This window comes from Somniosus microcephalus, chromosome 2, assembly GCF_052327205.1.
Source record: "Somniosus microcephalus isolate GS21.2 chromosome 2, FLI_Smic_1.0, whole genome shotgun sequence".
Classification (NCBI taxonomy): domain Eukaryota; kingdom Metazoa; phylum Chordata; class Chondrichthyes; order Squaliformes; family Somniosidae; genus Somniosus; species Somniosus microcephalus.
Genome location: NC_140988.1, coordinates 6,029,138 through 6,047,430, shown reverse-complemented (window position 1 = coordinate 6,047,430; position 18,293 = coordinate 6,029,138). Strand labels below are relative to the sequence as shown.

The 18,293-nt window shown below is 49.3% G+C and overlaps 1 protein-coding gene across 1 annotated transcript in view; it reads right to left on the bottom strand.

Annotated features, from left to right (window-relative positions):
• Positions 1 to 245: 245 nt before the first annotated feature.
• LOC147122514 (MOB kinase activator 1B) overlaps positions 246 to 18,293 on the bottom strand; it is a 33,096-nt gene continuing 15,048 nt past the window's right edge. Inside the window, exons 3-6 of the mRNA XM_086006079.1 lie at positions 17,032 to 17,125; positions 4,471 to 4,604; positions 2,817 to 2,980; positions 246 to 359 (exon numbers count right to left, since the gene is read on the bottom strand). Coding sequence (XP_085862205.1) covers positions 282 to 359; positions 2,817 to 2,980; positions 4,471 to 4,604; positions 17,032 to 17,125 — 470 coding nt within the window. The 3' untranslated portion in view covers positions 246 to 281. The remainder of the gene's footprint in view (positions 360 to 2,816; positions 2,981 to 4,470; positions 4,605 to 17,031; positions 17,126 to 18,293) is intronic.

Sequence of the window (18,293 nt, the reverse complement as noted above, 5' to 3'; positions counted from 1 at the left end):
CTTAACAGGAACTAGTGAAGGACACAACTAGACCGCCATGTTGTAAAACAGTTGATTAAAGCTTTGTTTAACGCTTAGACCAAGTGCCTAGTAGTTTTCTTACGTCACATCCCATTTCAAGCCTTGAAATAAGGACTCGAAGTGTCATCGGTGCTAGCACAGAATGCACTTTATACAGAACCCAGGCCAGCGGTGCACTAGTTTGCTGTGGGGTTATTTTTTAAAAAAGAAAGAAGAAAAATGGATTGCGTTTCTCCTCATCCGCTTCTTTTTATTTGTTTTTATCTGTCCTTTGTGGTCAGTTTTTCAATCAGTTCCTGAAGTGGGGCCAGTTCCTTCCGGTCTATGAGGTTAAACTCCTGGAAAAGGGAAAAGATGTGGCACGGTTATCAAACTGGTACCCGGTTTGGCGACACATTGCAGGAGCACGACAGGAAAGAATGGTTGGCGTCACGTGTCAACACTGTACATAGAATTACATCGACTTTACATCGACTTTACAGCACAGAAACAGGCCGCTCGGCCCAACTGGTCCGTGCCGGTGTTTATGCTCCACACCAGCCTCCTCCCGCCCCTCTTTATCTCACCCCATCAACATATCCTTGCATTCCTTTCATGTGTTTATCCAGCTTCCCCTTAAATGCATCTCTGCTACTCGCCACAACCACTCCCTGTGGTAGCGAGTTCCACATTCTCACCACTCTCTGGGTAAAGAAGTTTCTCCTGAATTCCCTATTGGATTTATTAGTGACTATCTTATATTTATGGCCTCTAGTTCTGGTCTCCCCCACAAGTGGAAACATCGTCTCTACGTCTACCCTATCGAACCCCTTCATAATTTTAAAGACCTCGATCAGGTCACCCCTCAGCCTTCTCTTTTCTAGAGAAAAGAGCCCCAGCCTGTTCAATCTTTCCTGATAGTTACAGCCTCTCAGTTCTGGTATCATCCTTGTAAATCTATTTCCACCTTCTCCAATGCCTCTATATCCTTTTTATAATATGGAGACCAGATCAGTTCACAGTGCTCCAAGTGTGGTCTAACCAAGGTTTGATACAATTTTAACAGAACTTCACTGCTTTTCAATTCTATCCCTCTAGAAATGAACCCCAGTGCTGTGTTTGCTATATTTATGGCCTTATTAACTGGCGTTGCCAATTTTAGTGATGTGTATCTGTGATCCCCCCAGATCTCTCTGTTCCTCTACCCCATTTAGACACTTATGGAGCAAAATTCCCCTCGTTTGATCCTCCAGTGAGAGGTGCTAATGGGGCGCAAATGGCTTTTCGCCCCCCCCACCCCCGATACAATAACCACACCTCCCGCGAAATTCCACAGGAGGTTAGCGGCAGCGCTACCGGGTATCGCCCCGATCTTCTGCGCCCGGAGATCATGACATCATCTCCGGGCGCAGCGCCCCGGTAGCGCCTCGGGAGAAAGATTCCCCCTCGCGCCCCGCGGCAGCGCCGGGCGATGTTACCGACTGCTGCGGGGGTCGCGGACAGTGAGTCTGGCCGCTCGCGGGGTGCGACTCAAAGGCGCGGTGGGCGGCCGGCCTCTCCCCCCCTCAAAAAAATGCCAATTTTAAAAAAATGTATTTTACGCAACCGGTCGCAGCGTCCGTGCCGCGATCGCTCAGCCCAGCACTCCCGTTCCCCGGTGGCCCAGAAATCTACACTGAAACCTGCGGCGCTCGCAGCGTGAGGCTCCTTCCCGTTAATGTAGCGTGGCTGAACACATTGCCCCGGATCGGAACATTCCCCGCCTCTCGCACTCCAAGAGGCAATTGGCACACTTGATTTAGCACCCCACTTCCCTCTTGCAGCAAAAAGGGGGAATTTAACAAACATCTAAAAAGGTTAGCGCCTGGTGCTAACTTTCCAAACATTTTTCATTTAGCGCCCCAAAGTCGACTAGTCTCAGAGATTTGCTGGACTGTGAAAGTAGATTTAGCCCATTAACAGGGGGTGGAGCTGTGTGTTTTAATAATTTCAATGTTACGAGAAGCATTATAAAATAGATTAAAGATCACTTTATTGCTTTAAATTAATTTCGACAAGTGCTGAGTTAAAACTGCATGACATACGAGCTCCTGGGAATGTGAATTCGCTTGTGACTGAGTGACTGTTCGGAAAGGTGTTTGTCGCGTACTCTGCCAATGGGCCGTGTCGCTACATTTCAGTAATGAATGAATGGAGTCATTCCAGTATATTGGGCCACAGTTTGCTGTCAAAATGGCGCTCGCCGTTATTTATGCGCAAAGTCACAGCAACTTCAGGCGAGGGGCAGAGGCACGGTTAAACGTGGAAATCCAAAAGTTCCTGTCCGAGTCGCGCCACTCCGCCGTTAGCCTCACGAAAAACGTCATCTCGCCATCTGCCTCCCCACTGAAATACATTGAACGGCGTGAAGTTGCTGTATTTACGTGGTAGATACAAACTAAAGTCGCCACAGAAAGTTAAGTCTTGTCATTTCAGTCTAAGTACCCTTTTAACGATGTAATAAGTGTTAATTACTGACAATCAACGACGCTGGCACCGAAAGTTAACCATTACAAGTGTTGGGTCTCATTCCTTCAGGATTAAATTGTTGGAGATTGTTTTTTTAATTTAAATTTAACTTTTCCTTTCTGTCCCTCTTTTTCGCTCTCTCTTAATCCAATCTTTCTTTCCCTCTCGTTATTTCTCTTTCTGTACCTGATTTGGCATTAAATTCGTCCACTCTAAGTTACACAGACCCGATACGATTCCTATCAGAGGCTCTTACAATGTAATCCGCGTTTGAATTCCACAACCTCTTGCCGAAATTCCGCAATTACCTGAATAAAAAAGATAAAGTGCTTGAAGGAGGTATTGAGATGAGCCTCTTCCTGCAGCTGGATCACGGAATCAAAGTGCTGATGGTAAATGTGGGCATAAACTCGAAACAGGCGTTTCAGGATGGTTTTTGCCACCGACATGAAATTCCTGGGAAAAGGAACACCTAGAGAGAGAGAGAGAGAGAGAGAGAAGACTCGTAATTCTACTGCACGGTGATGATGTTAAAAAGAAAGATGTGCATTTAACAACCTCAGGACGTCCCAAAGTGCTTTACAGCCAATTAAGTACTTTTTGAAGTGTAGTCACTGTTGTAATGTAGGAAACGCGGCAGCCAATTTGCGCACAGCAAGCTCCCACAAACAGCAATGAGATAATGACCAGGTCACCTGTTTTTAGTGATGTTGATTGAGGGATAAATATTGGCCCCAGGACACAACTCCCCTGCTCTTCTGTCGAAATAGCACTATGGGATCTTTTATATCCACCTGAGAGAGAAGACGGGATCTCAGTTTAACGTCTCATCTGAAAGGCGGCCCCTCCGACAGAGCAGAGGGTCAGTCTAGGTTTTTGCACTCAAATCTCCGGAGCGGGATTATGAACCCACAAATCCTCCTAAGAGGCGAGGGTGCTACCCACCGAGCTACGGCTGACAGTCATGAATCTAGGGAAACAAGGAACCCCCACTCTCATTTCTCTGAATCATCATCTACGTAAATCCATTAACGCAGAAAACATCCCCAAGGCACCTTAGATGAGACGGGGGTTAGGTGGAAGAAGAAAAAAAAGATAAAAAGATTGGAGAGCTCTTTCAAAGCAGGCACGACGGGCCAAATGGCCTCCTTCTGTGCGCTCTGATTCTAACCAATAGAGATTCATTGGTGATTCGCCTCACTGCTCTTTGCAGAGTCATAGGGGGAAAAATTTGGTGGCACCCCCGTGCCGTAAATTGAATGGTAGCGCCCCAAGCAGGAGGCGGGGCTACTAGAAGCGCTCCCCCTCCCCCTTGGGGCACTCACATTCAATATCGCGGCACTACGTGCAATAGCGCCAGGCACGTCGGCACGTAGCGCCGTGGTACTGCAGGCCTCTCTCCCCGCAGGAGGCGAGAAGGGGCAGGTGCTGGCAGGTGGGCCAAATAAAAAGGCCGCCCGGCACCTGACCTTTAATTATCACCGCCGTGGCCGCAAAAACGCAGCCCCCTGACCCTGTCGGACACAGCGTCCGGCGGTAGGCCAGGGGGCGCGACCAAAGTTTGCAGCCGGGGCGCTGTGCAGGAGGCACAGTTCCGCGGGGCGCTACTGGCTACCGCCGCCGCTAACCTCCCGCTGAATTTTGCGGGAGGCGTTAGCGGCACTGCACCCGGGCACTAACGGGAGGCACAAAGCAACCCAATTTTTCCCCCATAGTGTCTGCAAAATGGTAGGTGGCCACCTTTTCATACACAGCCACAACAGCCACTGCACATTTAAAAAGAATTAATTGTATGCAAAGCGTTCTGGCATGTTTCAAAGAGGTGATAAGTTGCTTGATAACAGAAACAAAAAATGTCAAATATTGTGACCTTTAATTAAATCTACAAGGGTATTGTGAAGCTTAAAGAATATACATCGCAGTGGCCAAAACCGACCTTTCCCCTCTGGTTTAAACTTTTACCTATTTTGGACGGGAAGAGTGTCTCATCGTCCAGCTGGTCCTGTACCCAGGTCATCAGGTAATCAATGTATTTTGGTGCTGAACATTTAATCGGTTTCTTAATGTTTGTTCCATCAGCCCAGTGATACTCGTATCTGGAGAATGGCGAGGAAAGACAGACAGACAGTGTCACTAATATACAAGATAATTACATCAAATGTACAGCCCAGAAACAGGCCATTCGGCCCAACTGGTCTGTGCCGGTGTTTATGCTCCACACCAGCCTCCTCCCCACCCCTCTTCATCTCACCCCATCAGCATATCCCTCTATTCCTTTCTCCCTCATGTGTTTATCTAGCTTCCCCTTAAATGTATCTATACTATTCGCCTCAACCACTCCCTGTGGCAGCGAGTTCCACATTCTCACCACTCTCTGGGTAAAGAAGTTTCTCCTGAATTCACTATTGGATTTATTAGTGACTATCTTATATTGATGGCCCCTAGTTCTGGTCTCCCCCACAAGTGGAAACATCTTCTCTACGTCTACCCTATCGAACCCTTTCATAATTTTCAAGACCTCTATTAGGTCACCTTTCTAGAGAAAAGAGCCCCAGCCTGTTCAGTCGTTGCCGATAATTGTACCCTCTCAGTTCTGGTATCAACCTTGTGAAATGTGTTGCAAAATCGTGTAGTACAGCTTTTATACACTCAGAAGTATTATAACCGAATGAAAATGCCACCCAGTCACCTTGATCTAGTGTGCTAAAGAAAGACTTGCATTTCTCCAGCGCCTTTCACGGCCTCAGGACGTCCCAAAGCACTTCACAGCCAATGAAGTACTTTTTGAAGTGTGGTCACTGTTGTAATGTAGGAAACGCGGCAGCCAATTTGCGCACAGCGAGCTCTTTCAAAGAGCTGGCACAGGCACGATGGGCCGAATGGCCCTCCCTCTGTGCTGTATCATTCTATGATTTTATGAGGCAGCAGCGCTAAGAACAGCCCTTTCCCCAAATCTCCAGGCCCATAAAATTCAAACTGGACAACTCAGCGAATGAGAAATGCAAACCAGAAAGTGATCGGAGTTGCCCAGGCTCCGTGGGTCACAGTGAGGGGTCCATCTGACCACAGTAATAGCGTGCAACAAATTAAACTGGGTGACTGCAGCGCTAAATGTACAATAGGGAACGGTAGCATAGTGGTAATGTTACTGGACTAATAATCCAGAGGCCTAGACTAATAATCTTAGTAACAAAAGTTCAAATCCCACCAAAAAAAGCCAGCATCAGTAATGGGAACCATGAAACTATCGGATATTGTTGTAAAAACCCATCTGGTTCACTAATGCCCTGTAGTGAAGGAAATCTACTGTCCTTACCCGGTCTGGCCTATCTGTGACTCCAGACCCACAACAATGTGGTTAATTCTCAATTGTCTTCTAATAATGGCCCAGTAAGCCACTCAAGGGCAATTAGGGATGTGCAATAAATGCTGGCCTTGCCAGTGATGCCCACATCCTGTGAATGAATACAAAATAAATAGGTCTTAAATTCTGCTTTTATGATTTGGTTTTGCTTCGAACAGTCATCACTCAAAGGTTTCAGTTTAGATGAACAAGGGCCAAAAGCAGAACCAGCTCATTTTTTGGGGGGTTTGTCACAAGACTGCACACACCAATGTCAGTGCAGTCATGCGGAGAAAGGCATTCGACATCGTCAATGAGATTTTTTGAGAATTCAGAATTGTGCAATCTCCTGTTTCAGACAGTGTTTGAACCCTGAGCCCCAGTAAGTCATTTCACGGCACTCTTTTGTGAATTACACAATTACTTTACAACAACTTGCATTTGTATAGCGCCTTTACCGTTCCAGGGTGCTTGACAGGAGCAATTATCAAACAGAATTTGACCCCAAGCCACATGAGGAGATATTAGGACAGGTGACCAAAAGCTTGGTCAAAGAGGGAGGTTTTAAAGAGGAGAGAGAGGTGGAGAGGTTTAGGGAGGGAATTCCAGAGCTCAGGGCCCAGGCAGCTGAAGGCACGGCCGCCAATGGTGGGGGCGATGGAAATCGAGGGATGCTCAAGAGGCCAGAATTGGAGGAGCGCAGAGATCTCGGGGGGTTGTGGGGCTGGAGGAGGTTACAGAGATAGGGAGGGGGCGAGGGCCATGGAGGGATTTGAACACAAGGATGAGAATTTTAAACTCGAGGCGTTGCCAGACCGGAAGCCAATGTAGGTCAGCGAGCACAGGGGTGATGGGTGAACGGGACTGGGTGCGAGTTAGGACACGGGGCAGTGAGCACAGGGGGCGATGGGTGAACGGGACTGGGTGCGAGTTAGCACAGGGGGTGGTGTGTGAACGGGACTGGGTGTGAGTTAGGACACGGGGCAGTGAGCACAGGGGGTGATAGGTGAACGGGACTGGGTGTGAGTTAGGACACAGGGCAGTGAGCACAGGGGGTGATGGGTGAACGGGACTGGGTGCGAGTTAGGACACGGGGCAGTGAGCACAGGGGGTGATGGGTGAACGGGACTTGGTGCGAATTAGGACACGGGCAGCAGAGTTATGGAGGAGCTCAAGTTTAAGGAGAATGCAAGGACACCTCACCGAACGTGGCTCATAAAGAAACTGAAGGCCAGAAATCATTGTCGGTATGAACATTTGACATGTCCCTATTGTAAAGTCTGTGGGTTGTGCAGTTAATAAATACACAGACTTCAGAATAACAAACAAAACAGGTCTTTACTATTCGAAGGTCCGGGCGAATCTGCCCCAGCAATCCTGCTACAACACTTAGATACTGGTGTGGTCACTATCGGTATTACAGTATACAGAAGCCAAACAAATAGTGCCACACCTAAAGTAGTTCCCTTAAAGGTGAACGGTTACATTCAATAGTTCCCTTAAAGATAGACGGGTACATACACTACAATCCTCCCTTTTTAGCTTATTACTTACAGAGTCCCCGTTAAACATACATATCTTCAACTTTCTATAAAACAAATTACAGATATAATCTCGGTGGAGTCAATGTCATATAAAACAATTTACAAATATAATCTCGGTGGAAACAGTTCACAGGTTCAGTCTCTGCGGAAACAGTTCATAGATTCAGTCTCTGATCTTGACTCATTCCGAACAACATTTCTTTGGTGTAGCCGGATTACCTGGCTAGCGTGACTCCTCCATAGCCTTTTTCTTGACGTAACAGCTTGAACCTTCGTCCTGTTGAACCAGCAGTGCGGACTTTTACAACCAACTGGCTGTCTTGACATTTTCCAGTTTTTCAACTAATTTAGCTCCTTTCGTAATGTCCCGCCTGGAATGGTAGAAGTGCTAATATTTTAGACAGTTATTATCTTCTGCTTCTTCTTTTTCTTTTCTGCCTTTTTGAAACTCTCGGAGCTCCTTTCTCGGCTGCCAGCTGTAGCGCCACCAACTCTCTATGTTCCTTAGACCTTAAGTGCTTCCTCCGGATTTCAGCACTTTGAGAGTTTTCATCACAAGCTGGGCAGACCACATCCTCGTAATATTCAGTGTCACTCAACAGGTCATGGTAATATTCGGGTTCGTCCTGAGTTAGGCCAGCGAGAGAGACTTCTTCTTCCTCCTCACCCGTCTGGACGTTAGCTGACGGTGGTTCCTTCCCTAAACATCTTTCTTGAAAAGCCTTCTTCATGCATTCATATTCATCCCGCTCTTCCTGGGTTATCTGCCATTCCTTCACGACGGACCTCATTTGTGAGTTCAATACCTTCCTTTCCATCGGTAATTGCGTTATCAGGCTATTTAACCCTTCTACTGAAGTAACGGTTTCCACATTCTTCTGTTCACCTTGACGTGATTCAACGTACTTTTGGCATCCTTGTAAAATTTGTGTTGCCACCTCAGCTATCTCCGTGACCTTTGAGAGCTCCGAACTCGTTCCCCCTGAAGATTGAAGCTCGTGTTCAGATTGTTCCCCTTGCAGAGTCTTGTCCTTCAGCATATGAAGGAGTTGGCTGACCGTTAACTCTTCCCTGGGAACACGGTGGATCAGAGTCTTCTCCATTTCCTCCACCTCTTTCTCCAATACTTCCACCTTACGTTCCTCTTGAACTTTGGCTTTCAGCGCTCGGAAAAGTTGCGCCCTGATGCTCTCTAGTTCATGTTCAGGGACCATTCTTACAGTGTCCTGTTCTTCCACTGAAAGGATTCCCAGTTGAATCTGTTCTTCAAGTTGTTGAACCTCGGTCATTGCCGCCTCATATTTGTCTTGGGTGTCCTTCAATGTTTTTATAAGTTCTTGGACATCCTGTCTTTCATGCTCTGCCATGAATTTCACCTCTAATTTCTCATCTATGGATGGAGCTCCTACCGATGAGTCTGTCTTGGCCTTGAGCTCATCAAGAATTTCCTGCAGCCTTTGGACTTCTTGCTCATGTTCAACCTTTAGTTGTTCATATGCTTCTACTGAAACTAGCTTTTCGGAGGCTGCCGAGTTAACCCCCTCCAGAATTGTAGCCTGGGCCTGTTCATACTGTTCTTTCAACTTCTCACACTCTGCTTGTAAGGAGTCGTAGAGAAGAACTGGAATAAAATCCTGGCTCCCTGAAGATTCCTCTTCCTTTGGTTCATTCTGTAAATATTCTAGTTCCTGACCAGCATCAGGGGAATGTGATTGGTATTTGACCACGATGGCTCTATGGTCGCTCTCTGCTTGAGCTAGCTGTCTCTGTAGTCTTTCCAGGTTCCCCCATTCGGTGTCCCAGAACCTTTCCATATTTTTCATCTCTTGTACGAGACGGTCACTCAACTGTTCCAATTGTTGTCGTACTTTGACATACGTTTGCGTCCGAGCTCGGTGTTCTTCCGTCATGGATGAATCCTTTGCTTGAACAGGCTCAGAATTCTCTGTCAACCTGGAGTTCTGCTCTGTAGCTTTATTTTTCTTGGTACCATAAGTCCTTCTGCATGTCTTAGTTTTCTTTCCCATCGTCGGCAAGTCCCTTTTAGCCTTGTCTTCCATATTCGACTTGGTCTTATCATCATCCATTTCAGAATCTGAGCTAATAGCTTGCACCGAGTCCTCCCTCATTATGGCTTTTAGGTAATGCCATTCCATGTCTATTTTCTTAATCCACTCCCGCCCTAGAAGTGGTGGTCCTCCCTCAGGTAATACGTACAAGTTCATTCTTGGGTGTTCTTTACCCCTATCTCTCACCTTGACTCTTATTTTCCCCACGGGGTATACGTTATGCCCCGTGTATGTCTGTAATACGAACTTGGTATTTCTTAAAGGTATGTGAGAGAATAGCCGGTGGTAGTCCCTTCGGTTGATGACTGATAGAGCTGATCCAGTGTCCAGCTCCATTCTTACTTGGACTCCAGCTATTTTTAGTATGACCCAGATGGCCTGTAGATCCGTTTCTTTACCCACATTGTGGATTCTCAGCCTACCCAGCTCCTGGTTGTTTGGGTCTGAGTCTGAATTCTGTTCGTCTGAACTCTTCTCAGCCACCTTGTGTACCTTGTTGTACTTTTCTTGTGGTGGCTTCCTTTGATTATTGGTCTTTTTCCCGGACCGGCATACCTTCGCGATGTGACCCAGTTTGCCACATTTCCTACACTCTTGGTTCTTAAACCAGCATTGATTCTGGTCACGCGTTGTCTTCCCACAACGGTAGCATTTTGTTGTGCTTGAAGTAATTTGGTCCACCCCGAGTGCCGCCGCCTTTAGTTGCATTTCCGCCGTTCCTTTCGCTGCGGCTTCGTGCGATGCAGTTATAAGGACAGCCCTGTCCAGTGTGAGGTCGTTCTCTTCCAGTAGTCGCTTCTGCGTCCCTTCTTTGGACAATCCGCATACGAACTTGTCCCGCAGCGCTTCTGTCAGATTCCCTCCGAACTGGCAGTATTTCGCTAGCCTACGCAGTTCGACCAAGTATTCCGCATTGCTTTCGTCTTTCTTCTGCGTTCTTGCGTAGAATTTGAATCGTTCAGCCAGCATCAGCGGTGTGGGGTTCAAGTGGTCCTTCAGCACAGCCACAATCTCTTCGAAGGTCTGATCCGCTGGTTTATTTGGTGCTATTAGATGCTTCAAGAGCCCGTATGTTTTTGCCCCCATCGAGTTTAGCAATGTTATCGCCTTGTCGTCTTCCTCTATTTTGTTGGCTTCGCAATAGATCTCTATGCGTTCCACGTACGTGGCCCAGTCTTCTATTTCAGAATTAAAGTCGTTAATATTCCCTCGCTTAGGCATTTTTCTTCCCTTGGGAGCAGCACCAGTATTTCTTTAAGTATTCTTATTTATTTGTTTGTTTCTAAGATGGCGGTTTTCCCGCGAAATCGGCGGTTTCCCGCTCTTTCCTTCTCTCCCCGCCCACTTCAATGGCGGTATGTCAATCAAGATGGCGGTTTTCCCGCGAAAATGGCGGTTTCCCGCTCTTCCTTTCTCGCCCCGCCCACTTCAATGGCGGTTTCCCGCTTCTGGCGTCTTCTCCGCCTAATGGCGGCTTCCCGCGTTTCTTCCCGGTGGAAGGGGTACGCTTCCCCCACAGCGGACAGGTTCAGCCGCTGGCTGGCTTCCGCACAGCTCCCCTTACTCGGCTATGTCTTTTCCTCCCGCCCGCACGGCTCTACCGGCGCTGGGTACACCCCGTTAACGGAGGACAGTTCAGCCGCTGGACTGGCTCTCGCGCAGTCTCTCTCTCCGTACCCGGCTCTGTCGCTCTCTCACCCGCACGTTCGGTGCTACCGGCCCTGGGTACCCCGTTGGTGGAGAACAGTTCAGCCGCTGGACTGGCTCTCGCGCAGTCTCTCACCCTGTTTTCGGCTGTGTCTCTCACCCACTCCCGCACGTTCGGTTTTGCCGGCTCTGAGTACCCCGTTGGTGGAGAACAGCTCAGCCGCTGGACTGGCTCCTCGCAGTCTCTCTCTCCGCACCCGGCTCTCACCCGCACGGTTCCCGTTCGCCTCCCCAGCCCTCTCGCAGACCGGTGTTTCCCTCCCCGGCTGCGGCTGGGTTTCTCCTCCCGCGCCTACTCGCAGGCTCAGCGCTTCGTGGCTGCGGTCGCTGCCCGGATTTTTCCCGCCGATCACGGTCCGGCTGTCACCCGACGCCGTTGGACCCGACTTTTGGCCGGCACAGCTCCCCCTCGACCGAGGTCGAGTGCTCTGCCCTTATCCTCCGGATACTTCTACACCTTCCCCTACTCACAGTCTCTTCGGCCGCCTTGTTCCCTGCTGATCGGCTCACTCCGCACCGTGGTAGAAGGGTAGTCAGTGCCTGTTGCAGACGGAAGCTTTTGTTGCTAAAGTCTTCCACCTTTCTCCTGCTGCAGCCTCGTGTTTTCTTCCAGCAGCACGACGAGGGCGGTTGCCTCTCTTCGACGCTCTTCTTGCTTTGGTAATCTTGCCGCAGGGTACGATCGGACTCGTCGCCACTGTAAAGTCTGTGGGTTGTGCAGTTAATAAATACACAGACTTCAGAAATAACAACAAACAGGTCTTTACTATTCGAAGGTCCGGGCGAATCTGCCCCAGCAATCCTGCTACAACACTTATATACTGGTGTGGTCACTATCGGTATTACAGTATACAGAAGCCAAACAAATAGTGCCACACCTAAAGTAGTTCCCTTAAAGGTGAACGGTTACATTCAATAGTTCCCTTAAAGATAGACGGGTACATACACTACACCTATGGCATTCCTCTTTGTGTGTGCTCTGTTAACAGTGAATCGAAACCCATGTATTATGAATGGGTTAATGCCTCTTTTAAACCAGCGATCAGGGGAATGTCATAAAACGATGTCAGGCCATTGTACGCTAAAACTACAAACAATAATTTCCAGGCTAGTAAAACACTGGTATTGAGGGTTACGGAACCAAGCTAGATGGAGTTAAGATGCAGACCAGCCATGATCTAATTCAGTGATGGAACAGGCTCGAGGGGCTGAATGGCCTCCTCCTGTTCCTATGTTCTTCCTGCAATTAAAAGACAAATCTTTTAATGTTCAAACCCAAATTATTTCCACCCAGCGCTACACATCACTCTAACCATAAGCCAATCAAGATGTCAGCTGTGGCTCAGTGGGCAGCACCCTTGCCTACCGGTCAGAAGGTTGTGGGTTCAAATTCCCCTCCATGCAACCTAAGATCAATAATCCAGGCTGACACTCCCAGTGCAGTGCTGAGGGAATGCTGCACTGTCAGAGGTGCTGTCTTCAGATGAGACGTTAAACCGAGGCGCCTTCTGCTCTCTCAGGTGGATGTAAAAGATCCCATGGCACTATTTCGATAGAAGAGCGGGGGGAGTTCTCCCCGGTGTCCTGGGGCCAATATTTATCCCTCAATCAACATCACTAAATAAAACAGATTATCTGGTCATTATCACATTGCTGTTTGTGGGAGCTTGCTGTGCGCAAATTGGCTGCCGTGTTTCCTACATTACAACAGTGACTGGACAGTTACTTGGCTGTGAAGCACTTTGGGATGTCCTAAGGCTGTGAAAGGTGCAAGTTCTTTTTTCTAAGTCTCATGTCACAGCCAATGCCATTCTTAAGAGGCCCTGCCATATTTAATGAGCTTATTAATCGTATACTTCTAAAGGATGTAGTCAAATTAGTTACTTGGGCTCAGGGATCAAACAATATCTGAAACAAAGTTTTACGCAATTCTGAATTTCACATGATGGTCTCACCCTCAATGTCCTATGAATGTCGCCACACAGATCTGCTGACCATTGCGTGCAGTCATCTGACAAACAAGAAAAAGGTTCTGCTTTTGTCCCTTTTTCTGTTAAAACTAAAACCATTTAATGATGACAATCCGAAGCAAAATCGACATTCTTAAAGAAGTTACTTTTTAAAATATCAATTGAAAAGACTTGCATTTCTCCAGCGCCTTTCACAACCTCAGGATGTCACAAAGCGCTTTACAGCCAATGAAGTACTTTTTAAAGTGTGGTCACTGTTGTAATGTAGGAAACACGGCAACCAATTTGCGCACAGCAAGCTCCCACAAACAGCAATGTGATAATGACCAGATCATCTGTTTTTAGTGATGTTAGTTGAGGGATAAATAAATATTGGCCCCAGGACACCGGGGAGAGCTCCCCTGCTCTTCTTCAAAATAGCGGCCATGGGGTCTTTTACATCCACCTGAGAGAGCAGACAGTAGTCTTGGTTTAACGTCTCATCCAAAAGACGGCACCTCCAACAGTGCTGCGCTCCCTCAGTACTGACCCTCCGACAGTGCAGAGCCCCCTCAGTACTGCCCCTCCGACAGTGCAGCGCTCCCTCAGTACTGCCCCTCCGACAGTGCAGCACTCCCTCAGCACTGCCCCTCCGACAGTGCGGCGCTCCCTCAGTACTGCCCCTCCGACAGTGCAGCGCTCTCTCAGTACTGCCCCTCCGACAGTGCAGCGCTCCCTCAGTACTGACCCTCCGACAGTACGGCACTCCCTCAGTACTGCCCCTCCGACAGTGCTGCGCTCCCTCAGTACTGCCCCTCCGACAGTGCGGCACTCCCTCAGTACTGCCCCTCCGACAGTACGGCGCTCCCTCAGTACTGCCCCTCCGACAGTGCTGCGCTCCCTCAGTACTGCCCCTCCGACAGTGCGGCACTCCCTCAGTACTGCCCCTCCGACAGTGCTGCGCTCCCTCAGTACTGCCCCTCCGACAGTGCGGCGCTCCCTCAGTACTGCCCCTCCGACAGTGCAGCGCTCCCTCAGTACTGCCCCTCTGACAGTGCGGCGCTCCCTCAATACTGCCCCTCCGACAGTGCGGCGCTCCCTCAGTACTGCACTGGAGTGTCAACCTAGATTATGTGCTCAAGTCTCTGGAGTGGGGACTGTGAACCCACAACCTTCTGATTCAGAGGCGAGAGTGCTACCCACTGAGCCACAGCGACACCTTGAATGTCACTCAGCTTCTCTGAAGGACTCAAATCTGTTCAGGAAGTGAACGGTTAGTATTTAGAGCCCCAACATGTTTTTCTACCAAGTGTAGTGAGGCACAATCCGGCGAGAGGGAGAAATACCATCTTGTACTGCAGAACTTTCCACAGAATATCAAACTAAATTGCCTGCTTTGTGAAGCATGTTCCATTCTCCTTCATAATTAACACAAAAATTATAGCTTTTTAAAAATATTTCATTTGACAGGAGAATCCGTGGATTCCTGACCAACGCTCCCCCTGTGCTGCAATCGTGAGGTTCCGCCCAGGCCACTCGCCAGCTCCTGTCACAGGAAGAGTGACCGCGCAAACACGGCCGCGCATCAAACTTAAAGGGAACGCGCACAAAAATCAATTAGAGGCAACATTGTTCCTGACTTAACCAAGTTTATCTCTTTTTTGCTCCACCCACATGGTCATTGACGTAAGAAAACTACGAGGCACTTGGTCTAAGTGTTAAACAACTGTTTTACAACATGGAGGTCTAGTTGTGTCCTTCACTAGTTCCTGTTAAAGAATTTCCTGCGCAAGCTGGGCCCGTGCCCGAGTATTTATACGCTCCCTGGACAGCGCCACCAGCAGGCCGTCCAGTATTACTTCATAAGTCATTTCCACAGGAATGACAAGATTCATGTCAGTCATTTTGGTTAAAAAAAATCCCAGCGAATCAAAAAACAAACATTGAGAGCTACAGAAACTACTCGAAGGATGTTAGACACTGGGCCATGGGCCATGGACAGGGTCTTTGTTGGTGTGTCAAAGAACCTGGGGGTGGCGGGGGTGGGGGGGGGGGAGTAATTGTGGGGCGGGTAGCAATGGCTAGGGGTGGGAGGTGCGGTTGGTGACTGGTGGCCGAGGGGGGGAGGGTAAGGAGGAGGGGTGGGGGGAGGTGCTGGTCGAGGGGGGTAAGGAGGAGGAATGGGGGGAGGTGTTGGTCGAGGGGGGGTAAGGAGGAGGGGTGGGGGAGGTGCTGGTCGAGGAGGGGGTAAGGAGGAGGGGTGGGGGAGGTGCTGGTCGAGGAGGGGGTAAGGAGGAGGGGGGGAGGTGCTGGTCGAGGGGGAGTAAGGAGGAGCGGTGGGGGGAGGTGCTGTTCGAGTGGGGTAAGGAGGAGGAGTGGGGGGAGGTGTTGGTCGAGGGGGGGGGGTTGGAGAAATGGTGCCTGGGGGTGGGGGGAGGAGAGCTGTAAGAAGGGAGTTGAAGTCATCGAGTCCAGAAGTAATGTAATTGTGCCCCAAAGGTTTTGTGTGGGGTGGGGTGAGCGTGAGGTGCGAGCGGGGGGTGTTAGGGTGGGGGGGGTGAGCGGGGGGTGTTAGGGTGGGGGGGGTGAGCGGGGGGTGTTAGGGTGGGGGGATGCGAGCGGGGGGTGTTAGGGTGGGGGTGTTAAGGTGGGGGGTGTTAGGGTGGGGGGTGCGAGCGGGGGTGTTAGGGTGGGGGGTGTGAGCGGGGGGTGTTAGGGTGGGGTGTGCGAGCGGGGGTGTTAGGGTGGGGGGTGTTAGGGTGGGGGTGCGAGCGGGGGTGTTAGGGTGGGGGGTGCGAGCAGGGGCTGTTAGGGTGGGGGGTGCGAGCGGGGGGTGTTAGGGTGGGGGGTGCGAGCGGGGGTGTTAGGGTGGGGGGTGCGAGCGGGGGGTGTTAGGGTGGAGGGTGCGAGCGGGGGGTGTTAGGGTGGGGGGTGCGAGCGGTGAGGAATATGAAGGGGGAAGTGAAGGGGGGGAATCTGAACCCTGAGAGTTAGTGAAGTGTTTGCCTGAACCCGAGCGAGGGATTGGGAAAGGGAATGATTTGCTTTGACGTTGTGTGACTCCAGCCTATGGATAATTATGAAGGTCAACATTTAGACGAGGAAAATACCGGGACAATGGATGGAAACTTTGTTACCTCCAGACTCGACTATTCCGACACTCTCCCGGCCAGTCTCCCACCTCCACCCTCCATAAACCTCAGCTCATCCTAAACTCTGCTGCCCCGTGTCCTAACTTGTACCAAGTCCTGTTAGCCCATCACCCCCTGTGCTCGCTGCCCTACACTGGCTCGTGGTCCGGCAACACCCTGCCCCCCCACCCCACCCCCACCCCACCACAAAAAATTTCTATCTTCGAATCCACTCTGCCACTCATTTTCACTTCCTCCCTCCCCCAATTGTAAATGATATACTTGCAGACGAATGAAAAAGCCAGCTGAAGCTCACTGCAATCTCAAGCCTCGCTGGAGACTGTGCACCTGTTCACTGCCAAACACCCACACTCTTCGAAACCTTACAAATAAAACAGCTGCTACCAAAAGGTCACCGCTCCCGCTGGCCCAAGTCAGCACGGAGGTGAAGTGCATGTCAAAGCGACTCATGGTGAAGCTCTTCGGGCCCTGAGATAGGGCACTCTACTAAGGCAAAGACTTTCTTTCTCTCAGTACGAAGCGATAAGACGAAGCGAGTAAGGAAATACTTCCGACCAGAAGGGCCATCCAAAGATAAGCTGCTGGGTTTCACAGCATGCTAGCGCAGGCCAACTTGTTCAGTAATCTCTTACATTGCAACCAGCACCAGGGCGCCAGTGCGAAACCAGCCGGCTATTTAAACATCAGAAATAATAACAGGCTAAGCAAGAACGCGGATAATGCATATCGGAGCACAAAGGTTTTAAACCTGAGACGCACTTCGGGCCGGCAGACATGACAGGGCAGCTCTCCTCAGTACAGAAGTCCGTTATTGTCCCGTACAGCATGTTGATCTGATTGAAGAAGTCCACAGCTGGGGGCGGGGGGGGGGTTTTGTTGAAAAAAGAGACAACGCAAGTTACAAAATTTACAACGTTAATATCCATCAGTCTAACACGCTTTCACAAACAGCAAAACAAAAGCAAAATTCTGACAAAGGGTCATCGACCTGAAACGTTGATTCTGTTTCTCTCTCCACAGATGCTGCCTGACCTGCTGAGTGTTTCCAGCATTTTTCTGATTTCACATTCAGTAATTAGAATCTCACAGCACAGGAGGCGGCCATTCGGCCCATCGTGCCTGTGCCGGCTCTTTGAACGAGCTCTCCAATTAGTCCCACCCCCCCCTGCTCTTTCCCCACAGCCCTGCAAATTTATCCCCTTCAAGTATTTATCCAATTCCCTTTTGAAAGTTATTATTGAATCTGTTTCCACCGCCCTTTCAGGCAGTGTGTTTTTATTCAGTATCTCGGGTGAGATGTTGAACCCTGTCCTCCTGTCCGTGTGTTCGTAAAAACTCCCGCAGCATCTTTTTGAAGAGCATTGCGTTCTCCCCGGGTGTCCTGGTCAACATTGATCGCTCCAGCAACACCATGAAAACAGGGCAACTGGTCATTTATCGCGTTGCTATTTGTGGGATCTTGCTGTGCGCAATTTGGTTGCCGAGTTTGCCAACATTTCAAAAGTAATTCACTGGCTTTGAGACACCTTCAGGGCATAAAAGGCACTACAGAAATGCAAGTTACAGTCGTTCCTGTTTAAAAACTTGCAACTTAAAAATGGATAGCAATGGATAGAGAAAAGAAAGAGAGAAAGAGAGAAAGAAAGAAAGAGAGAGAGAGAGAGAGAGAGAGAGAGAAAGAGAGAAAGAAAGAGAGAGAGAGAAAAAGACAGACTTGCATTTCTATAGCGCCTTTTACAACCGCCAAACATCCCAAAGCGCTTTACAGCCAATTAAGTATTTTTGAAGTGTAGTCACTGTTGTAATGTGGGAAACGCGGCAGCCAATTTGTGCACAGCAAGCTCCCACAAACAGCAATGTGATAATGACCAGATAATCTGTTTTAGTGATGTTGATTGAGGGATAAATATTGGCCCCAGGACACCGGGGAGAACTCCCCCCTGCTCTTCTTCGAAATAGAGTCCGTGGGGGAAAATTCATGCTGAAACCTACAACCAACATGTGGCTGTGGTCCAGATGTA